Below are 25,713 nucleotides of genomic sequence, written 5' to 3' on the forward strand. Positions count from 1 at the left end.
TGTTGTTCTGGTTTGCTTATTACAGGAGATTGTACACTCGCAGAGCCATTTTGAAGTTGTAATAATCAACTTAATTCCGAAGCCCTGCCTTCAACTGGCTGACAGGGACTCGGGAATAGAAGGTAAGAAAGGGGCTTTAAAATTATAATAGGGACATTTTGAACAAATGTTTGTAAATTTAAACTCGTTTAAACTCGTGACAAGCCTCACCGAAGGATTTTGTTTGCTCCTTAATATGCACAAAAGAGATAGGACGACTTATGAGACGAAAACCCCTAAGGAGATATTGTCTTCTGTGACGAGTGCTCAATTTAGCCTTCAGAATCTTGGCAAATCTGACAAAAGAGATTTACTGGGATAGGCATTCAACGCCAACAATCACTGCTGAAAAGAAATGAAAATGTGCAAATTGAATGGAATACATTGAAATTATTCAGATGTATAATATATTTCATGTTTTGGAAATAAATTATGCAAATTGTATTTAAAAAAGTTGAGTGTGATATCCAGCTTGTAAAGACAGTCATTAATTAGATGAAATGAAAGAAGTGCTTCATATGTGAATAAATTAACTTGGTTAAGCTGAATGATGTTATTGATAGCGTGTTTTATCATATGATTGTACAAATTTATCAGTTTGTGTTTCTCTCCTTTTGCCCTTTACAGCCGTGACCTGTCATTGTAAAGCATTAGATAATGCAAAACAACTTCATGTTTAGTCTCCTTCTGAATGGACTGTGAAAAATATCTCCCATGGACATGCTACATTGTATAGTAGGGCAGAGTAACAAGGTAAAATGTCAAATCTACATTCATTTCCTAGTGAATGGTCAACTTTTTATTATTCTTAATAATCTTAGGGGAAAAAATCATGTAAGTGTTTTAGTTTTAGTAGATGAATGGCGAGTATTAAAGATGTCAAAGTGAAGGTGGGTGGACAGCAATGCAACCAATGTCAGATCACGATTCGGTTCGTTTATACTGTATCCTGGGTAAACATGTCTCTGAAAAGAAAAAGGAGGCAAATAGGTATTCTATGTGTTATACATGAATTGTCAGGTGGTATGCATAGCTCACTTGCCAAGAAGAGAGAAAATTCCTGGTTCTATTGGCAGGCAATCACAAAGATTACTGGGCTGGGGAATGTTTATGACAAGCCCACTGTAATTAGTTACTGCAGAGAGAACAAATCTTAACTAGAGATAGAGGGTTATATATGACATAGAGGCATGATCTTTGTCTAGCTGTGACCTCTGCCTCTTTTAAGCAGACATTAACTAATATATGTTGAAACCTTGAGTGCCTGAGAACATTGTAATTAAAAAAACAAGTAAAGTTAGTGTGCAGGCTTGTTGAAGTCTGGTTTCCTGAACTTAAATTGCATATCTGACTAAAGATTGTGTCATTAAATGGTTTTTGATATCTGTGAATGTATATAACACACCCATTATTTAAATTGTATCTGCAAAATGTGTCCAATAGCATAGCATCTGTTCTCCATTGAAATAAAAAAAACCCAAAAGATGAATATCAGAGGACAGAGTTGTGTTGCCAAGGTGATAATCATCCTCCCTCAACATCAAAGATCAGACCATACAGAACTGGGGAGTTAAATGGATGTTTGACAGCAGTAAGGACTACTAGTATTTGGACTGCATTAAAAAGCTGTCTCTATTGTGTTTATTATTGTAAATTGCACAAGTTCATCTTTGAACTAAATCCCCAAAGATTGTAAAACTTAGATCACTCCTGACAAGGTAACTGTCCAGTTCTCTTGGTAAACAATTAAAGTATTGAAAGTAGAAAGTGCAAAAACAAGTTTTTTTGTTGTTGTTGACCCATGACCTTTGTTCTTCTACTGATTGTGTGTGTCACATTCCTATGGGAGCACACACACCAGTACCATAGAGTCCACATCAATGGTCTAACAACTCGTTACTCATACTTCCCCTACTATTCAACATTGTTTTAATAGTGGAAGTTGTAGTTGTATTCTTGAAAGATTGGCTGCAAAAAGCTGAAACAAATTCATCTAAATTGAGGTTATTGGTTTTAATGTGAATGAATGGAGCCGGTGATGGGTTTCGGTTAGTCCTGAGATGTGGGGCTCTTTGGCATGACAAAGTCACTGAGCTACAGTTTTGAACTGTGAATACCTTTTATTCCATGATGTCAATAAAAATGCTATTGTGCAACCAAGTTGATTATGGGCGTAACAAAAACAAAACAAAACTGAATTTTAACTCATCAGCTGGCCATGTACTATTAAGATTAAAATTAACAACTAATTTGAAGCGTATACCATTTCACCATAACTTCCCCTTCCTGTGCCACATTTTGTTATTTTGGGATTTCCTTTCATTGTTAAATAGTGTGAGTAGGAACTGCATATTAAAGTTACATAGTAGAAATATATACCATGAGCATCGCATTCCCAGGAATTCAAGAGCTAAAAGGAAAATAGCTAAAAGTACCTCAAGCCCAACAGATAGCTAGCTGCTTATCAGTTCAAACATTTGTTATGGCGCTCCTTTACAGTATGTGCTGTACAGGAAAAAAACTGATTATCTCTCAAATGCAGTCTGGAGATTGCAGGTATCCAGGACTGACTAATCATCAGATATTAACTCATTATGAGGAAATGGATAGATAGTTGCTCTTTAAATTTGAATACAGTAAAGTAGATGTTATTTAAGGTCTACAAATGGAAGTAGAAGAGATGAGAACAGTCGGCCGTGGTTGTCTAAAAGGGCTGCAAGATACATTAGGTCTATTTTGCAAGCAATCACCCTTTCAATGCTATGAGTCTGTTTTCCAATTGGCTCTGATATTTATAAATACTTGTGTCAACAATTAATAGCATGGTTCTTCAACACTGCTGTGTCAACAATGCAAGTAGAAATCTCACTCAGTATGTACACTTAGCCTTTGTCACTCTCTGTCTGGAATAAAACAACTTTACTCTGACTTTGTAGAAAATTTAAGTCAATGGAAGATCGGTTTGTAAAGACTGGAGTTATGGATTTGATTCTTGCAAGTGTTTTGGTCAAGTGCAATGAACAACTTTTAAGGACTAAATTCTTGGACTCTAGGGGGTGTGGTTGATGAAAAGAAGAGCCTGTAATCTGATTTGTCTGTAATCATTCAGAAGTAATTTGACACCTAAGCTATGAGATAGAAGTAATCAATGGTCCACAGTCACAGCTGTCCTGCTATTGGTCCTTTCAAGGCTGCTAGGATAAAAATGTGCTTGCTGCAAGTTATACCTGTTTTTTATCCACTTCAGAGTCCAGTCTCACACAAAGAACTGTTCAGTTCTGATTTCATAAACCTCTTCTTAAATAAGTGTCATCAAAACCTGATGTTCCAACTTGTCAAACAGCTAGGGTATTACATTTTTTTCAAGTGCTCAAGTCATCTTTTGTTTTGTCTGAATAGACAGTGTTATCACAATTGAGCAATAAAGACTTAAAACAACAAAGGTTGGCTAATTAAGAAAGTATGCAATTAGGAGTTGAACTAGAAAAGGTAAAACATTCACCCCTTACAGTGATTGGACAATAGGGTTAAAGGCAATGTGGGACTATTTTTCAAAATTTGAAGTCAGAGTGGTATGTGAAATACTATATACAAGTGATCATCTAATACACAGCCATTGCTGCTGTCACTATTGCCTGCCAATTGGTTTGTTTCCCTGGGGCCGAAAGGCAAATTGTCAATGCTAAGTAAACTGCATAAAAAGGCAGGACACACACAGTGACCATTTTGAAGACACTAACATTGAAGGAAGTCTTGAATGTGTTTCCTTTCTTCCTGATGAAAGAAAATGTAAATCTTGGGGGTTGGCCTGATAGCACATGCTATTAGCAACAGAGGGTGGCAACTTGTTTGGTTCACTCAAGGGTTTCCATGCATAGCAGCAGCAGGCAATATTTGAAGTTGCTGATTTCACTGTTTACACATGTCAGTTGTAATTTCATCCATTAGTGTATGCTTTATCAATGACACATTATACAGGCTCTGCAGGAACTGGCACTGTGCCAAAAAATAGTCTAGACTAGGGTGAGACCTGCCAGTCCCCCCCCTGGCTGGATAAAATGGTTTGGCTCAACTCCTCCATATTTGGCAGGCAGGTGCCAAAGCTCAGTGATAGGTGCAAATTAGGGATGTTTACTTTGCACACTGATAAGTGGGCCCTCAATTGATTACTAAGGGTGTGGATTACTGTGGACTCTTATTAACACACTAGCTTGGGACATGAATAATTTATGAAGTCCCCTCTCATCCATTCAACAATAGAGAGGAAATGGCCCAAATCATGAAAGGGGTTCCATCCAGTCAAGCTCAAATCTAAATCAACTTACTGCAAGCAGTGGACGTATTTAGGGATTTCCTTCTGTGTGACTTTTTCCCTCGGATTACCTTTGGATTTTGGGAGAAAATGACAACCATGCCTTCTCTATGAAGACTCTAGGAGCGAGTGTCTGTGAGACAAAGGTAAAACAGGGGAACTGTGTTGAATGGTCTTTGTGTATGTGAGATTGGTACCATGTGTGTATACAGACATAGATGTCCATGTGTTACCCAGGGTCTTTGTTGGGGCCTTCAGAGATGCAATTCCAACAATCTGGTATCTTTCTGAACAGAATGTGTTTTACTCTTCATTTTTATTAATCATTGTCTTTTACTATGTTAAATATCAAAATATGATTTACAATGGATGTTAGTTATTAGATTATTTAGATTATAAAAAAACCCCACTCTCTACAGCTATAAACATACACATGACAGATTGGTCATATAAAACATTTGTCTTGGTGAGGTAAAAAATACGGTTTATTTCAAATATGTAACCATTGTATTGTTTGTCATGTTGTATCATTAGAAAACTCAAAGACTGGGTAGCAGAGATTTAAAGAGAAAAGTGTTGTTTGCTTGCTATAGCTTTACTGTGATGTAGACTGAGTATACATTGACCTTGCAAGAGTCTTTTCATTTGTGGCTTTTGATTGGCTGATATAACCCCCAATGGAGTACAGTGATTGGCTAATCAGCCAGACAAAAGAATGGCTGAAAGGCGAGATTGTATGGTGGCCATGAAACACAGATACCACAGTGTATTGTTGTTATTCACATAGCTTCTAAGGTTTATGGCTCAAAGGAAATCTTTGTCTCACTAAGCAAGTAGCTTTTATTGAAGCGAGTATATTTTTTCCGCTGTATCGTGTTTTGTGTGTGCAATGTATCTAGCCGAGTGAGGCCATTGTGCATGATTTAAAAGCTCACTCGACTGTAATTTGAAATAGGACTGATAGATTACATTTTTGATATGGGTAGATAGATGAGACTGCAGTCTTAAACTAAGAGGCTGTGTGATTCAGAAGGTTAAGAGAAATCACCAATCAATCTTGATGATCTGAAGGGATATCTAACTAGCAGATCATGTCTTTATGTCTGTTGTTGCACAAATTTGGCCATTGTGTGTGTGTCTACAGTTGCCAGCCTGTCATTTTAAAAATTTAACAGTTTTCAGTCACGCAGACATGAGTGAATGGATTGTTGTGCTAAAGCCTAGGCATGCATTATTGTCTAAATGAATTGCGTTCTAAATTATACATTGATGTTATACAAAGGCTAATCTATGTGTCTGTATTTTTTTACCCGCATTTTGTCCACATTTGTGAAAACCCCAAAAGTCTTCAAGTATATTATTTTAAAGTTTTAAGGATATTATATTTATATATTTATTTATATCACACTCAATTTTTTGACAGATTTAGTACAGGCTTGTGAGTGATATTAATTTAAAATATTGTTGATGTGTGTGGATTAGGGATATGTAAGTTCAAGGTCGCCAATTGTCACTTTTAATTTGCCATGAAATTATTTGTGAGCTATGTGTGAATGCTAGTCAGTGAAACATTCAGTTATGATGACTAACAATGATTGGAGTAGAAATAGATGTTGGCCTCCTACTTTGATCACATGACGATATATTGCACTATATTACATGTACAGATCCCTGAAGTGCTGGGTGTTTTTAAAATTGGAAAAGTTAATTTTTGTTGTGAAAATCAATCAGATATTATATTTCATTTTCATTTTCTTGTCATTAGAAAACTTTGATTCAATCATCAATGTCAAACTTGTCAAAAATTACTGGGGAATTCTTCACAAAAATTTTTCCCATAAAAATTAATTTTTCTAATTTTTAAAATCTTGTACAAAGGGAATATATAATAGAAGTACAGTAATTTGGTAGGATATGATGGTAGGTCACTGTAATGGATTCATTTACATTGCTAATGTTGTCTTATTATATATTGTGCAGTAATGTGGAAAGGGAAGAGTAAATCATACTACCCTACTTAATTAGTACAACATCAAGGTCAAAGTGAATAATTAATGACATTGTTCCTATTTTAGGAACTAATATTTATAACTTCTCTAATGGTACAGAAACATGGAAAATAAATTATGACATTAATTGATACATTATTTTGTTCATCCTTGAAATTTTTCTGCAAATTTCCTGGTAATGTTACCCCAGGCGTCTAGTTAAATTTCAAATGTTGTTATTTTGTCATTTTAAGCTACTTAATGAATCAAAAAGATAACATTTAACTAGTAGTTTGACAGTTAGACTGTTTATTGAATATGTAATACTGAGAGTAAAATCTACTGTATAGTGGCTTGAACATTAAATTGCCGTCATTTTGGTTCAATGCTGTCATACTTTATAGCAAGTAGATCAAATTATCCATTTGACACTCTCATACCTGTTCTCTTAAAACAGCAACTTTTGTAAGGAAGTAATCTTTAGGTTGTAATTTATTTTTCTCCTTGATGTAGTAAGCCCTGTAAAGGTGATTTAATTTTTCTGTGAACCTTGCATTACCCCCCTAGGTGATGTGTAATTCTATGCCTTCTGTCAGCTATGGGGTCAGTTTGGTTCACAGACTTAAAGAGACATACAGGATAGTGAAAAGCAGTGAATAAGGATGAATGTCATAGTAGCATTCTCTTGTTTAATCTTTAGGGTAGTAAGGAATTTCTTACCAGGTATTACATTTGGAGAGGTGGGATGGAGGGTGGTGGGGTAGGGAGGGGTGTGGGGTTCCTGAGTGGATAGATTAATCGTTATATAACATTAAAGAAATAGACTTTCATATGTTATTTTTACACAAGTGTAAAATTTCTCACTTACAATGTAACTTTTAAGTGTCACATAACAATGTTTACCATATTGTACATTTGCATAAATGATTAACATCCTGTCTTTGAGGAATTGAAGTATTGTATAGGAAGGCAAACTATGGTGATGTAGTGAATATTTGTTTAAAGCTGCCTTCATAATGTGTCATTCCAGGTATAAAAAAATACTGCTGTGCAGATAACAGCTTTTGTAATCAAATTGCTGGCTATCCAAATACCCTATAAATGCTTCACAATACTGAGACAAAAAATGCCAAAACAAGTTAGCTGTTGTCAAGTCTATTATCAGAACGTCCAGCTGCTTCTCATGAGCGTTGTTGTCACTGCTAACTAGTCTGTTAATTTTTCACTCCGAAATAAGGCAGTGTCAGAAGAATAGTGATCAGGATAGCTGTCTGATAAAATATTTGGCTTGGTTAACTGACAGCTAATGTGTACAGACTGAGACCATGTTCAGATTCACCCCTTAAAACTCAGTATTCACTGGCTTTTTGGAGATTATGTAGAATTAAATACTTGAAATTTAGAATCTGCAATTATAGGATGCTGTGAGTTGAAAACACAGCAGCGTCTCTTTGTTTGTTTTGTGTTTTTAGGTTCCTGAAAATCTGGGGTTTATTGTTCATGCAAATTGGCTTTTACATTTCTGCATATCATTAACTACAGAATGATTGTCAGTAGATTGTAAGACTAAATTAGTCCATAGTATCGTTTTTTGTATGATGGCACAGCTTGTCAGTGTATTGTAAGGAGTGGGTATCATTGTTTCAGTTGACATTTTCAGTGAGGCAAAGAAATACTTCATCAAATTAATTATGCCTATAAGCAATGCTACACTGAAGAGTGTAAATTCTTGTGACTAATGTGTTGATCTCATGCCCTTTTTTATTGTCACAATGTTCATGTCAAAGAAAGTGGTAATAAAAAGGTAATACCTCATTTTACTGAGGCACATTATTGTCAACGAATTGACTGATGATGACAACGCAGTTGTGAGTGAAAAAGAACTCTTGTTTGTAAAAGTATTTTGACTTAAAAACAATTCCCGATCAAGTGTTTTTGAGACTAGTTCAGTCCAAATTATTGACAGAACACCTCATCCCCTAAAGCACTCTCTAAAAATTGCAAGTCTCTCATATTTATTTGAAATTGCCTGAGTTTGATGTATGAATCATATGGAATCTGATGTGCTCGTTTGAAATTTGGATGTCAACATAAAAACGCTACTATCTCTGACAATTGCCCCAAGCTAGAGAATATTTATATCTCTAAATCTACTGGATGCGTGGATTTTATTAGACGCTTTGAACAATTCTTGTATCAATCAAGGCAACTATTTTCCAAAAATCCTACTATTTATTGGCAAATATGATGATTTCTTAAATTTGATGAATTTTGATAAAGCTTTCTTTGTGTTTTATTTTTTGAGAAACATGTAAGCTATTTGAATTAGAGGCACTTGGAGTGTATGTTGGCTCCATGCACTGATTGGTATTTCACAAGTGTAGCTGACATTTTTTTTCTCAGCGTGGCTGTCTGAGTACATAACCACAGATGCCTAGCTCTCTGTCATGCTAAATACAAGTGCATATCATCCATTTCAGAATGCCTGAAGGCCACCTGAAACATTCTTTCCATACATAAACAGTATTCACAGCAATGACTAAAAATCGGCTTTCTCGTCATCTAGTTCTAGGGAACTCTCATTCTTTTCCACAACACATATTTTTATTTTAGCTTTGTGTGTACTTTGCAGTTTATTTTCTCCTGCCACCAAGTCTTTCTCAGTGATGGACCGGCAAAGAAAACATTATGTTTCCTGTGATTTTACATGTAATTGATGTGTGTTGCCCGTTCATTTGAATATTGATGTTTTCAGAAGCTGGCCTAGGGACGTGTGAATTAAGTAAGCATACCTAGAAAATGAAGTCGATTGGACAAAGAATGTTGAGTCCAATTCAATCATTGATGACCATACATTGTATAGGCCCTTGGGAGCATGGCAAGAAGAGAGACTGTGTCTTTATAACACTGCATTCATAATCTTTCAATCTCTGATATTGCGCTTGAGGGTCATCAATGCAAAGCTGCATTTTTTTCATCCAATCCGGAATGGTTATTTGTCTGGTGTGCTGAAATCAATCAGCTCTCTATTTACCTGTATGTCAGGTAACTACTGCTGTTCCCACCTGTTAATGAATAGGACAGTTATCTTAAGCCACCCTAGGCAGTGAGAGCATCATCACTAACAGTATTATCCGCCTCTGTAGGATGCTCTAGTGCTGGGTACTTTTAGATGTACTTATTTGTCAGCTTATCTGTGAGTTTTTTATGAGAAGATTTATCAAGTGACTCATGGCAGACTAAGGATGCTCCTAATCAGTCTAAGATTAAATGATTGATAAAGAATATACATTGTAAGATCACTAAACTTAGAAATTTTGACCCCACATCATCCTTATGGTTGTTATCTCTCCATCAAACATGACCGCTGTCGCAAACTGAAACTTTAAAGTTTACTCTCTGAATCACAAATGATGCTTCAATTTTTGTTTTCGTAAGCTTTGTCCCAAGATTTTATTGAACGGGTATATGTTTGGGAAACAGGTAAACTGTAGATTGGGTCTGAGGTGTTGGTTTTGAATCTTTTGTTTCTGTATAGTTAACTGCTTTACTTGTCAAGTGTCAGGTGAACAAAGAAGTTGTTGTACAAAGTGGCTTTTGTGTAATGCCCTTCTATGGTAATATGCTGAGTGAGGTCTTAACAGTTTGAAAAACACTTTACTCCTTAGAATAATTCATGCTGGACTGGTTGGTAGCTTGGCGTGGCTTTTGATGGTTGCTGCTTTTCTTAATGACGGTGCAGGTGTGAGCTAGGTTTTTAGAGATAATATGGTTGCTAGTAATATGTGTTAGTTTATGACGCTGTGTGTCCTTACAGGATAATTTATTATCCAGATATGAAGCTGGCATGGAGAAAACATGTAGACAGCTGGACAAGTACTATTAGTATTTGTCTGGAAATCATGAATTGAGACAGGAGATTCAATTCTGACAGAATTGTAGCTAATTAAAGTCAGTATTTTATATAAAACTGTCTTGCAGTTTGCGGTTTTTAAGTAATTGAATCTGTTCATGATGAAAACAAGTTCAGAACTTGGCAAAAGCAATACTTTAACTCACAGTACAGTAAAATGTTATGTTTCCGTTTAAAATAATCATCTTCAAAATAAGCAATGGTAAACTGTTTAGATTTGTGTCAACATAAAAAGGAAATATTCCAGATTAAAAATTATTCTGCAGCAAAGTCAAATGTCATATAAAAAAAAATCTCATTTGTAAGTTGAAGCGTAATGGCTTCTTGACCCCAAGTTCAAATTTCAGGATTAAAACATTTCAAAGTAGACTTGATGTGTTTTCATTCAATTTTTTTAATCACTACTATTTTCCATTTGTAGAATAATTGTAATATATGAGACACCATTATGTGAGATATATGCTAACTATTTTGAATACCTCATTCAGAGGCTACTACTAAGATATTGAATTGAAAACACTACAGTGTGTGTGTCGATGCAGGAATGCAATAACTATGGATGGTGACAACAGTGTGATTTTCCTGTGAAAAGCAATTTCAGTTATTGCTATGATGGCTATATGTTACTTGTAATTTTAGGTGTAAGTAATGACAGCCAATATGCTAGTTAGGGTAATTAACGTCTGTTTTCAAGGATATCAGATCTTTGGCAGGCACAATTCACATGACTACAGGCATATTATAGTATTGAGTTCGGAAATAAAATAAAAAATTTGTGGTTAGAAAATTGAAAATGAAATTTGTTCCTCAAATTAGTAAAATTTCATACATTGATGTACATGTGTGGAGTATTCAATTTGATTTTGAAATTTGAAAATTTAAATTTTTCATGAATTTTTTCCTGCTAGTTTGGCAGTGTAGTCAGAAATAACAATGTATGGAATAAGTACTTTTATTTGTGAGGTTGAAAATAGATTTTTATTTTAATATCTAATTTAGATATTGGTTGGTTTTAATTGTTGTTTATTTAGTTCAAATTCAAGATTGAGTCTTACATTGAAGGATGATAGAAAAAAAAGGTCTGTTCTACCTATTGGCAAAAATGGATGAATCCTAAAAGCTTGTAAATTCTGTGGATATTGAGCCATTTTTCTCTTAAGAGCTTTTTCTCCTATGGCTGACGTATGAAGCATTGAAAACCATCAGTTACAAGTTGAAAGAGTAGTATGCATTGCTGTGATAGTTGATATTTCTCACGGCTTTGTTTTTTTCCGGAATTAGTATCTCCGATTTAGATCTTTTATTTAGGGTATTTTTATCTTCCAGTGCAGCATTACTGCCCTTAGTTTTCCATTGGAATAACATGATTTGCAATTATTGTAGTGCACTCTTCACTGCATTACAAGCTGATGAATTGATATTGATTTAGTCCCTTGTAAAGTAAAGTTCATTTCACTTGGGCAGATGAACTCATAGAAGCTGTGGTGGCCTCTTGTACAACTCTGGTCTTACTGTGTAATTCGATTTGGGATTAGGCTGCCAGCCCGAGACAGATCAATTGAAAGCTATCGTCAGCTTGCCGAGAAACAGCTATAAGGGAGGGACTGTAATTTAAACCAGTGCATACGATATTGTGGCTGTAGAAGGAAAATTACTTAAACATGTCAGTTTCAGTTATATGGAAAGGAATAAATCAACAGAGCCTTGGCAAGTAGACGTGAGGAGTTGCATTCTGGGACAACACAAATTGAGAATACTGAGTTGTGGTTGACTAAAAGCTGGCTTAAATGCCAGAGTGTGCTAGAATACTGTCTGCACTTGGTGAGTTGAGTTGAATCCAGCAATTGACACCTAATAGCACAAAATGACTGGATCTTGGTCTGATGATAAATGCACTTCTGGAAAGGGAAAGGTAAGGGTATGAGTACCAGTAATGGCATTTGCCAACAATTGCCAGCTGTTTCTAATGTAAATTAATTTGTCGCTAATTACTTCATTGAGGGAATTCCAGACAATGATACAATAGCTCAGAGTCTAATTTAGAAAACTGTTTGCTGTGTGTATGGGCAAGGCCAGAGACTAGCCAATACTGTACAAGGGTAGTGTTCATTTTTTTATTCACTTCACACAATTTGACATCTTTATTTCTTGCCTTGCAGCTATCTCAGATTTCATGATATTGTTCAGCCATGGAAGTCATGTTATCTATTTTTACCTAATTTGAATATGCCAACCCCCATGGCTCTCAATTACTTGCGTTTTTATGCTGGCTAGATAGTTATTATCAATTCTTGTCATGGAAATATGATAATAAGATACCATGTACTGGTTGGTTAGATTGAGAAGGATGGATGGCCTTAATATTCTCTTACTGTAATTGTTAACACATAAAGTACCGAACATTCTGTTCTGTATAACAAGAGTTGGCAGATTTGATGTGGAAACTTGTATGAAGATCACAAGGAAATGCCAATGTTTAAAATGAAAATTGGATTTCCATGCTTTCTTCCTGGAAGTTGATTTGATTTTGAATATTCAAATCGATTTAGCATTAGCATTAGACTTAGAGTAGATTTTATGTCATTGTATAAAAAGGCTTGAGAGATAATCTTGTGTAAAATTGAGTGACTCAAAAATTGATTAATGTTGATTCACTGATGTTTTCTTATTTTCTCAAATAATTTGTAGTCAATAAGGAGGTTTAATTGCTGAACTTTGTTATTTCTGTTTTACTCCAAATATAATTGACAAAAAGTGTCATGGAAGGGAAAATGAAAAAATAGTGATAGCACCAAATTGAAGGTTGACCATAGCAATTTAAATCTACAGTGAAATGCAAACCAGCACACTAATCAGACCATAAAAATTGGGTAATATTTTAAGAGCAAGTTAAAAGGTGTGTCTTAAAAATAACTCGGAAGGGAAGTATCCTATATGATATCAGTGATGTACCTGGTCAGTGAAAATTATTTAGTTTCCCTTTTATCAGGGAAAGAGTGTTGATTTATTTTTTAGTGGCAGATGTCAGACGCATTGAAGTGATAGTTGTGACTTTATTTAACCCCCAGAGGAAGAAAAGCTGTGTACACTTTCATCCCATCAATGTGTGTAATCGCTGCCTAACTGAAGAGATGTTCTGTGGGGCCTTTTAGTTCACTGAAAATAAGCAAAGACCAATAGAGTGGCAAGAAAACTAATACTCAGCTAGAAGGATTGAATTTCCTGCCTTGAATGCTGAAATAGTATATCATGCTGTATCAGTAGTTGACTTTAGTAGGAAAGTCCTTCTAAAAGCTTTTCCGAGTCTTTTGCTGAACCGAAGCAATTTCACAAAGTATATCAAATTGTATATTCAGTTCCAAAACCAAAATTAGACTCATATTTTTTATCGTGACTTGCAGTGATATAAAAGCCTGTTTATGACTGTTTAGTTCATTTGTTGGACTTTTTAGCAGAAAGGTTAAAATAATTGAGGGTCAATGTAGCAGTACATTTTAATTATATATGTTGACCAGTCATTTTGTAATATAGCCGACGAATTTATTTTGTAGACCAGTCACCCTGTAATTCCAAACAAATCAATATTTATTCAGTTTAAATGACAACTAACCAAATACACACTATTCTCAATTCAAAATGAAAAGATGTGCAAATAAAATAATAAAAGTGTCGTAATATGTACTTAGTTGTTGGCATAGAGTGATATTTACTCAAGAAAACTAACATTTCAAAGTGACACTACCAGTGTGTCTAAGCTTCTGTGTTAGTGTTACATAATTTCCCAAAAGTTAAAATATTTGGTTTTGGTCTGTGTGTGTGTACATTCTTTTTGATTAACATTTAATAGCATTAATTTTGATGAGAATAATTTGCATCCAATATTGTGTTGCATTTCACTTTATCATTGTTGTCATTTTTTTGGCTGAACTGTGTGAAATATTTGGTTTTGGTCTTTGTGTATATTTGTTGTTTGTCTTCCATTTTGACTTCAAATTTGATCCTAAATTTGATGTGAATAATTGACAACCGAAATATGTTGTATATCCCTTTATCACTGTTGCTAATTCTTTTTTTTTTGCTGCTGAACTGACTGTGTGGATTGATCACATCTGTGATGTATATCGGTTCACACATCATTTTATCAACATTCCACATTTCAGAAGAATGTATCTCTGTTGTCTCATAAAATAACTTGTAGACGTGTGCATGTGTATCATTATGTAGAGCTAAGGGCAAGACTCTAGTCTGGTTGAAAATACAAATATTTCAAAACTGACTTTTCGAATGAATATGTACTCAAAAATACTGGAAGTGAAACATGATCACTTTGACCTTTAAATTTTTTTTAAAAATTAACATTTTATGATTATTTTAGATTTTTTTGAAGACAAGTACCTGTTTGTGGTTTTAAAGAAAATAATGATAGTTCAAGATAAGAATATAAAATGCACTGCAACATAACTTGTGTTAATGTATATATTGAATTATGCATATCTGTATGCTAAAAATTGAGGGCATCAAAATAAATTACATGTTAGGTCAAAACTTTGATATGTCTTATCTACATGATTTAAATAAGAATATGGACTATAATTGAATAAATGAGAGTATGGACTATAATTGAAAAAGATAATAAAATAGGAAAAGTAACTGTAGTGTGATAATCCGTACATTAAAAAGATGAACGTGTCTGTTGTACTGTCAGGATGTGTAGAATTGTTAGATCTTTCTTTTCTGTCAAACGTATAAATGTGGAAAGTGACATATCTACAACCTTTCACTAAATAGAAGCTGATGTGTTTTATAAATTTCATTAGAATGTCATTCAGAATATTAAGCCTGATGACATGGCAACCGACAGTGAGCTAACAAAGATTGGCATTATTTTATGTGGCGTCTATAAAAATCACCCTGGTCAAACTCTAATGATTGTATTTATCCTCTCCTCAATTGCCAGTCTGAAGTGTACTAATGTTGTCTACTAAACTTGCCATTAGATTGTAACACAAAATATGGAAGCAGTGAGAGAAAATGTAATTTACAAGTAGCAATGTTAATCTACTTTGATAAACACCTTCTTGGATTGAGTGATTGAATGCCCTGAAAATATGTAATCCATCAGGGGTCGTTTTTTCAAAGATTAATTTTTTAAGCTTTTAGGTCAGTTGATATTGAACAATTTTTTTTTTTGTGATGTTTGCATTAGCAATTTTAACATGTATTTGGAGATTAGCTAGTAACTGAAGTGAATATAATGTGCGTTGCTTGTTGTCCGGGCATCATCATCGGATTTGATGACTAAATTGGAATTGTAATTTCAAATAAGTCATTACATCAAAATCACTCCCCATGCAGGTAAATATGGAAGAACTGCATTTGTAATTTGGTGATATTAGAGTCTGTATTGCATTATTAGGGCAGGTGTCATGTGGGCAGTGCCTCAAGCAAGTTGGTTTATTTAGTGATGTAGTTAACAGCAAAATTGACTGCGGATGTCGAAATTGCTGTTCCTTCTCGCATAGAAGGTGGCTGTGGCAATACTCTGCAAGAATCCCTGTGGATTTGTATGTAAATAATACTTTTATCAGGAGACCGTACATGAGGTCATTTTTTTTGTTTCCTTCCTTGTTTCACCCCAGTACATGTATGTGTTTAGCCCTAGTCTTTTTAGCATGGACAATTTAGCATGAATTGTCCATCATAATACTTTCAATATTTTGATTACAACTTTAACTACCTCGGTATGCATTGCAAAAAACAACACTTTCCCACGTCATCTACAATGCTTAGAAATTAATAGCATAGTATACCAGTAGAAATCCATTTTGATTGTTTTTATGTGTCAATTTGTCCTTGAAATCTGAAGGATTTATATAAAGAGTAATGTATTAAATTATACAGGTAGTAGAATATAACAACTATTAATGAAATATCATGTACACATGGAATAATCGTTTCAGATTTGGAAAATTAATTTTTCATATAATTTTTAACACAATATTTGAAATGTTTAATCCTATATAAGTATGAATTTATGAACGACTTTAGTTTATGTTTTGAAAAATTACTGAACAATACAATAAATTTATGAAAAAGTCAATTTTTCAATATTTGTTTGAGTGAAATAAGCAGTTGTTTGTTCCACCATTATAGCAAAAAATTGCATTTCGTAGTCAGTTTTATGATATATTACTAGTGATGAGAACATAAATATAAATATAAATAATTTTTGTTTTGCATAATTTGTTTAATGTTTTCCTGGTGCAGCTAACATTAATAAATTTAAATTTAAATTTTTATCAACCAAATTAAGTGTTTCACCTTTATAGTATGAAAAAAATATATATATATACAAGAAGTACATGTAAACACTCCATATGATTATAAAATGTACAGTTTTTGAAAAAATCATAATAAAAAGATATGAAATTAAGGAGACCATTAGATTTCAAGAGAAGATAGTCTTATTTACTCGAATGATTTGTACAATAGTAAGTGATCGATATTGAAATTTTAAAAAACATGTTGAACTCTTCAAAGAGGAACAAAATAGAAAGCCACAAAACTAATTAATTCAGAAATTCATCTTGACATCGTAATTTTGCAATAAGCCATTTAAAGGATGCACAAAGGTTGATAATGTTGGCTTCATACACGTACTTGGCAATTTACCTAATCAAGCGATACACTGGAAAGAAGTTCTTTTAGTTCACTTTATTACACTGTAAAACGACAAGTATGTATAATGTGTGTTGACAACAATGTAGGGCCTTCAGATAGCTATTAAGTATTATAGCAATGTGGGATTGTGGGTAATCATTTTTTGCCAGTCACAAAGAATTGGTCATATGCCTGAGTGAATATTGACTTCTGTTATAGATATGATCAATTTTACGCCAACATAACTTGTTATGACAACACATTCAAGTCAAACTATGCACAGTTTTGACATTTATCATGTGGAAGTTACAACAGGACTCTTCCATCAAATGTGTTTGTACTTTATTAGGTTTGATGTAGAATGAAAAAATCTGTTGATATTTTTTGCCTTGTTATCTACTGTTATAGATTGTTTGTGTAATCAGTTTACATGTGTAATCAGACATAGGGAAACAATAGTGTCATCACAAACAAACATGGCAGCCATTTCAAACAAACATGGCAGCTAATTTAAACAGTATGGCACCTAGTTTATAAACAACTTTGCAGTCAATGTGATAGCAAAAAACAGATAATGATGATTATTTAGTGTATAAATGAACTCTTTTCCTCTTTTCTGTACAAGTATTTCTGACATATAATGTGAAGTTAGTGAGGAAATTTACTGTACTTTTTACTTCTCAACTTAAGTCAATATTGAAGTGCACATACAGGATAAAGATTTTCGCCATATCTGATAAAAAATCTGATAAAATATTTCCCAGCCATCTGATGTAATATTTCCTGCCATATCTGGTAACATATTAATTTCAACATAACATGCAGTTTGAGTAGATTCAAAGTCCCTCCCACTTCAATAAATGAGAAATGGCTTCTGCATATTTTCACTTGGACATGTCTTTCATTGCCTGGTCTATCACTGACCCTAAATACTTCAAATGTGATGATGTTTCAAAGATGTTTAAAATGCATTCATTCCACCGACCTCTTCAAACAAACTCTTACCCACAGGAAGTGCCGAGAGATATACTGTATAACATGTGTTAGGTCAGAGGTCAAGCTTTGATCAATGCCTTCCCAGGAGATGTCATCAAATTATGGCTGCCTTTTGCAGGTAGACAGTTTTGTATTTCATTAGGAAATTGAAAGCTTAGCTATGAAATTGAAATTCTAAAAACAAAAACACAAGAAAAGAAAACATTAAAGTTAAACAATTTTGCAGACTGTTTCTGAAAGCTTTTCAACAAAATGGTATTTTCACTTTCAACTTTACAACCAAAGAGTGACATGTTATGAGAAGTGAAATTCTAAACACAGAAAGTTAGGATGTAATTTTAAATAAAAGTGTCTGCATATGTTAAAAATTGAGAGACTACACCCTTCCTGCTGTTGTAGAATGCAAACACATGAAACTGGAGATAATAAACTTCATGGCTGCCTTCATGAGTTTTTTATCTAGCTGCATGTAGAGATATTAAGGAGCTGTGAAGAGTTGTCTGTGTTATGAATAGCTCATATGTCACCTTATCTCACATTGTGAAGGTCAATACTGCTTAAACCAAGCAGTGATTATAACATGGGATAGGCTAAAGTCAGCAGTATAGCTTTTCAGTTGAATGTAAACATGTCATTTGTACAGAGTTTATATACATAGTTGACCTAGCCTAGAACAAGACCAGATGCTATTACACGGCTTTAGAACAAAGGGCTTGAATTTCAAACTAGAAGCCATGGTAAAATCATTAGAAATAACAATATTGGTGTTATTTGATTATAAGGTACATTGTAATCATAAGACGATAAATAGCACATTCTTCACTGTCTAAAAGTACAGATTTGAAGTGAATTTAGAATCTTAAGTTGTCTAGAAGTGGTTTTGAATCGGTACCACAAGTTGTTTCATGTACAGTCCAGTATTAGCTTACAAGTCTGTATAATATAGCCTAGACACATGTTGTTGGCTTTCTATCCTAGAGACCCTTCATTAACATAGATGTTGGCATGCATTTTACATTCTCTTCTACGCCAAGGGCAAATACAAAAGTTAACTTAAGCCCACAGATAATTAGTTTGGAATCTAAAGTTGTCATGTTGTGTAGCGTACTACGAAAATGTGGTGAAATAGAGGGTCTTGTTTATCGATTAAAGGCAGACTAGGAATGAGTGTCACCCACTGTCAAAGACTATGCAGTTATCTATAAATTCAAACACAGTTGTGGTTCATAATTTATAGTTGGAGATTTATGTACAATCAAGCTGGAAAGAACGAATTGTGACTACGTGACGGTCCATTACTTTCAAGTCCTTGGACTGCAAGAAGGAAATGATACACAGTTTATCATGAAATTGTGTCCTGTTAGTAGTCATTAGAGGACCCAAATAAGAGGTTTTATGCAATAAATCATACTTAGAAGTATGACCTTAAGGTGTGATGTATGTGTGGAGCTTTATTACCATAGACTTACACATCCAATATCCTATGACATGGTATTACTTTAGGCCTTGAAAATGAGAACAACACATTCTCTCACATTGGCTGAGTATTATGGTTGTCAGAGGTGTATGTGTATTAGACAGTTGTGTCACAGAGAGAGAGCGAGAGTGTGTGTGTGTGAAGCTGACGTTAGTGATCAGAAATAGTTGTGTAACTTCACTAAAGTAATGTATCATGTATTGAATGTCAACGGAATTACTTTTGATATTTAAGAATTACTGTAAACATGGAAATTTTGCAATTTTAAAGTCTTCAGCTAGTTCTTAAAGACTAATTTTTATGGCGTTTTAGTTAATACTAATTATTTTCGTGTTTTTGTTTTCCGGCAAAATATTCAGTGAAAATAAGTCTTGAGCGAAAATTTCCCAGTTTACAGTATATAATATACACAGTGGAAAATTTTGTTTTGAGTGATAGCATTTGTTGGTTATGTGAAGTTAGTTTTAATAGTTAATATAGAATTTGTGAAGTGTCAGGTCTATTTATTTCAGTAAAGTCTTTATCTAAACTTACAATTTGCATTTGAGTTGTACTAACTGACTGACATTCAAACAATTAACAATTTAATGATATGACAGGAAATTGTTTCCAACCTTCAACTGATATGTACTAAAATCTTGACATTTGCCATGGTTACCATGAAATAATAGGTCAAATAAATGTACACAGCTTTAGAGGATTTAGATTATTATTTGCATATTATTTGCATATCATTTACATATGCTAATTTTGTAAACCAGGACTTTTGTTGGGCTATTAAAAATATTGTGTTGTTGCTAGCAGTACCTTTATTGTTTGCCTGGAGAATATTGTAATTTAGCAAAAGAGATCGTAAATGTAAAGTAAACATGATAAAAAAATGAGAGATCTGTCAGATTGTGAAATGATAAACTTAGATTGGATGGAAAATAGAGTGATTTGTGTTGATTTATGTTAGCCTTGGTGTGTGTCATTGGAAAGTGTCTTTATTACTTACTTGGTTGAGTACAGATTTGACAGGACTAGTAAATCAGCACCAACTGAATTGCAGTGTGTTGTACATATTGCGCTTTATTTATGATGCCTACATCTGGTGGCTTTATCTACATATTAGTTGTAATATTGTCAGACTCTCTTTGTAACTGGAGTATAACACTTTGACTAAAGATCACACTTTGTAGATTTACATTTACATTTTAGTACAAAATCTTTGAAATTCATTTACAAAATCATTAAAAAAAAAAAAATTTTTGAAAGGGCCTCTCTTCAGGTCAGGTCTGTGTAAACGATAATGGCTATGGCAGGATTAGAGCGTTTTAAAACATGTTTACACTGTGAAACCTAGAGATGTAATTTTTCCAAAATATGTGGAAAAATGCAGTACGTTTGTAGGTATTTAAATTTGGAGGGAAATGTGAAATTTTTCCACACAAAGTAGAATGACCTGTGAATATTTGGTTTTAAGTAGGTTGATATACTTTAAACCCAAAATAGTATAATAGGAAATAAAGCTTACAAATTATGTTGAAATATTTGGCTGTAAAACGGTTTGGTAACTGGATTATCATAGAGGAAAAATGAACTCTTCAGGATTGTATTTTGAGAGTCCAATTAGAGGTATATGTATTCTATCAAGGATTGGTAGATACCATCAGATGCTATCTATTAGAAATGATATCTTGAAGGTCAAGAGGCATATCTCCCCAACATGTCATTCATTCTACAGGGTCAACATATTTCAACTTCAGTCGTCTTCTTTTCAATAAAATCCTATTTTCCTGTGTTCATGATAAGCCTGCGTGATTGGAAAAGAGTTAAAAATTGACCTCTTAGTTCACCCTTTGCCAGTTTGATATCTCAGTTGTACTGTCATCTTGATAGCGTTGATAGTCAAGAAAAAAGACTTGTAAAATTGTGAGGCTGAATCGGAGTGATGGACATTTATAAAAAAAAGAAAGAAAAAAGACTGAACATTGCAGGTTTAATCTGTGTGTGTGTGTGTGTGTGTGTGTGTGTGTGTGTGTGTGTGTGTGTGTGTGTGTGTGTGTATGTGTGTGTGTGTGTGCGTGCGTGTGTGTGTGTGTGTGTGTGTGTGTGTGTGTGTGTGTGTGTGTGTGTGTATGTGTGTATGTATGTGTTTTGCACAGGGATTATATTCTTATCTGTCCACTCCCTAGTTACATGTGTGCTTAGCAACATTTGATGATGACCAGATGTGATTATGTGCTAGATTTTTGTTATATTGTTTTGAGAGGTCTGGTCATGTTCTTTGTTTACATTGTCACAGACTGAGTTTCATGGCTCTTTCAGCTTAGTAGACTGACTGATAGATGTGAAGGTAGTGTTACAGGCATGTCAAAATGTGTATGTCTGTGGGTGTGTCTGTGGGTGTGCATAGGGATGTATGTAAATGACAAAACGACTTTAAAAACTGCCGAAGTGATTGCCATGATGCACTACAATGTCATTGCTACATTAAAAAGTTGATTACATGTAATGTTAGGAGTGTGGCTAGTTGGGGGTTAGGGTGGGAGGGTGAGGGTCACAAAAGAAATGTTGAGTACAATACTAGTCAGGAGGAGGGGGGGGGGGGTTGGTGGGGTGTTGTCAAAACAGGTTGTGCTGAATAAAAGTTAAGTTGGCAGGATTTGAGGCATTGTTTGGAAGGATGATAAAAATTGTAAAATCTTGGAAATTTGTAACATTTAGAAAATAAAATTCTTACTGAATCTGAAAATAAGACAAAAAAGTGAAGAATGAGTTTTTAAAATGAATTTGACACATCAATTGTGTCTGATGTATGTGACATGTGAAAAACTACTAAAATTTGATAAAATTGATGGAAATTGCTTGATATTCCAAATACGAGTGTTGCACTCTTGTGCATCAGCCACTGGAGGATTGTGGGTAATTTGATGCCGTGTATATGTAAAGTAAAGATTGAGATAATAGATTTGATGTGACCATTGGGATGTACTGGTTATTGTAATAATGGAAGAGATAAAAGTTCATCCTCACTACAGTAATATTGAGATTACTTCATCTCTCTGTTATTACTTCACTTTGCACAGTTTTCTTGTGGTTTGATCATTTCAGGTCAGGAATTTTCAAATTCTGTATTTTTTTCAAATGTTGCAGCTGTCATGTTTTCACCATCTAGAATTTTTTGTACAAAAAATGACAAGATTAAGTGCTGCATTGATTGACTGTGTAAGGTAACAGTGTATCAGACTCATTTAAAAGTGAAATTATTTCATGCATGGATAAGTACTACACTGCTGTCACACTGGAGCTTATTTTTCCACCAAAATTTTCAGCTTACAAATTGTCAATTTTAAAAAAAATATTTTGATGATTAACACATATTCCATTTTGTACAAAATGTGGGAAACTTGCGTGAAAAAAATATTTGATTTAGTTTAAAGAAAATGAACAAAATGAAGTTAGTCTAGTATTTCAAAAGAATACATGCAATGTATGTACAAGAGGAAAAGTGCTGTCTTTAGGTGATAGTGCAATATATATATATATATATATATTGTGATATGCAGCCATAGCTTGTATGTAGTAATCTGTTTTATAATCACAACCTACTGAAAACGAGTAACCAAAATTTAAAATTAGCTGTGAAAGATTGTTATATTAATTCAGTTAATAGGAGTTTCACATATCATAAAACTACAATTTTCACCAAATTTTTGCATCGCCATATTTGGACATTGTTTATCAGTATGTAGATGAAAGCTAATATTGATGACTAACAAAAGCTTGCCTCTAGTAAGTGCTATGTTTTTTAAGACATGCACACAATTTAGCTATGTACCGAGTTACCCAAAGGACATATCAACATATTACAGACGTTTGACATTTCATGCAACACTAAAGCTAACTTGCCAGGAAAGGGGAAGGGATTTGTGTAAATCCCTTTAGGCATAAGCTGCTCCAGAACACTGTCAGTGTGACGTGTGATTGTCTTGTAAAACACATACACCCAGGGAAAGATGGGTGTCAAAGTATACATCTTCTAGGCACCCTGCACACCTGAAAAAAAAAGTCTCCTGCACACCTGATATAACAGCTTTATCTTTGTCTTTCTAATACGATGTGACATTAAATTGACTCCATTCTTATCTGCTTCCCACTTGTGCTAAGGCATGTATCTCTGAAATATGCTGAGAGGAAAATAAAGTATGAATTAGATATGCTATATATATGTCACAGTTTGGATTTGCTGTATTGTTACATCAACAGGTCAAAGGTCAATATAAGTCAGCTCTAAGACATCATTGTACATTACTTCATAAATTGTGTATTGACAAAAAACTCATTTTGGTTGCTTTCATATTCTTTTTTTTTAATAGGAAAACATAACCAGTCAGTACTCTGAGAGTGGCGGTGTCACGAGTGAACAACGGAAGGTGTCTCCTCTGGGAAAGATGGCAAATGTTTTGCGGGAACAGGAGAACAGTTTGCCATATGATAGCGGTGACGAGTGGGAAATTGGACTCGGTGATCTGATCATTGACTTAGATGCTGATTTAGAAAAAGAAAAACATACCAATGATGGGAAAAATAACACTCCTGATGCTAGTCCTCTTAAAATTGGTAAGATGAAGATTAAACGTAAAACCAGTGGAGTGAAGAGTGAATCTGCAAAATACGAAATTTCACAAAAAAAGGACGGATCTGTTACACCTACAAAAATGGAATTACCACAAAGTAGTCATGAACATTTAAACGGAATGTGTAATGAAAAACTAGGGAAACAATCTCCTGAGGATAAAGGCGGAAAGTCTGGCCGAAGTGGGGGTCATCATAAACGAGATGGTGGAAACAGACAAGATAAAAATAGTAACCGAGGTAATGATAGTGGACAAAACAATGGATCTAACTCCAGTGGGGACGGTTACCATGGTAATGCTGATGGCAACAGCGGATCTGGTCGTGATGGGGGTGATAATAATCGTGACCGTGAAAAGGACAGTGGCGATAAAGATGATCCTAATGACGATGACAACGAAAATAAAAATGAAAGCACAAAAACCCCAAAACAGAAAAATGAAAGGAAAAAATCTAAAGGGGAAAAGGTAAGGCCCTAATGCAGGTAGAATATTCTAATCATAACAGTTGATATTCATTTATAATAGTCATAGCTATCAAAGATAGAAACAGCATGTTTGACACTAGTCTGTAAAATGTGTGGTGTTGTTGGCCATATCAGGATTGTCAAATCTGTGGTTGAAAGATTGGCATGACATGTTTTTGTACCATACAGACTAGTTTGACACCCCAAACAAGTAATTGAGAAAAAAATATAGTGTCTGTAAAGAGTTCTACTCATATTATTTCTAAATAACCATCAAAACAAGTGTCTTGTTTCAGTTAGGAAAGTATGCTAAACAAGTTGACAACTTAAAAAAAAACAATTAAGAAATGATGTGACCTTTGTCTTGACCTCTTTGACTTTGTGTAAGACTTGCCTCATTGGATGAAGTTGAAAATAGATGAGTCCTGAAAGATGCAATCTGTTGTATTTCGTTGAAATTTTAATTTCCTGTTCTCTCAGGAACTCTTGCTGAAATGAATATGTTCATCTCTTAAAGTTGTATCATAATGAACATTTGCGTACATTTCATGTCGGCCTCAGGAGAGAATATACATTTGTATGCACTGGCCTCTGAGCTCAGCTCACCCTTGTAAATTATGAAATGAAGCTGATGTAAATGGGAAACGACTGATGCAAATATGGGATGTTGATATATTGTAAAGACTAGTTGAAATGTATTTAGGTAGAACCATTAATGTGTCAGAAAAGAAAGTCAATTCTGGCAAAATTCAATGATCGGCCAAAACAGTAATGGTATTTTTATGCTGCTATTAAATGCTTCTAAGTATTCGTATCACAACAGGATTCTCTTGCTTGTAAGGCAGAGAAGAGTAATTTACATTCATCAGAGAAGCGAGAGGTTTTATTGAAAAACGATTAGATAGGCAATTGAAATTTCCATGGCATTACAGGTTCAGATAAGTTTGATAATAACATCACAGGCCTTACACGTTTTAAGGTTGAAAGGGAAATGAAAGCTGTCCTGTCATAAGCTGTCTTCTCTGTGTTTCCTGTTTCTTCCTCATTTTCTACTGTCTCTGTGTTGATGGATTTCATCCTATTAATCAGTTTGTGTTAAAATTGTAAAATTGCATTGTCTTTTTGAAACTGCTGGGAACACCTAACCTAATCCTAACGTCAAAAAATGTTCCACAATTTAGTCATCTTTAAAACCAAATTTAGAAAATTTTAATTTTAACAATTTCCTCTCATAATTTTGTC

General features: G+C 34.2%; 1 protein-coding gene across 1 annotated transcript in view; it reads left to right on the forward strand.

Annotated features, from left to right (window-relative positions):
• The first annotated feature begins 666 nt into the window (after positions 1-666).
• The window catches only part of LOC144443450 (uncharacterized), a 42,393-nt gene continuing 17,346 nt past the window's right edge, over positions 667-25,713 (forward strand). The window contains exons 1-2 of the mRNA XM_078132929.1: positions 667-792; positions 23,747-24,472. Of these exons, the coding sequence (XP_077989055.1) occupies positions 754-792; positions 23,747-24,472 (765 nt within the window). The 5' untranslated portion in view covers positions 667-753. The remainder of the gene's footprint in view (positions 793-23,746; positions 24,473-25,713) is intronic.

The sequence above is a fragment of the Glandiceps talaboti genome, chromosome 12 (genome assembly GCF_964340395.1).
Source record: "Glandiceps talaboti chromosome 12, keGlaTala1.1, whole genome shotgun sequence".
NCBI classification, from domain to species: domain Eukaryota; kingdom Metazoa; phylum Hemichordata; class Enteropneusta; family Spengelidae; genus Glandiceps; species Glandiceps talaboti.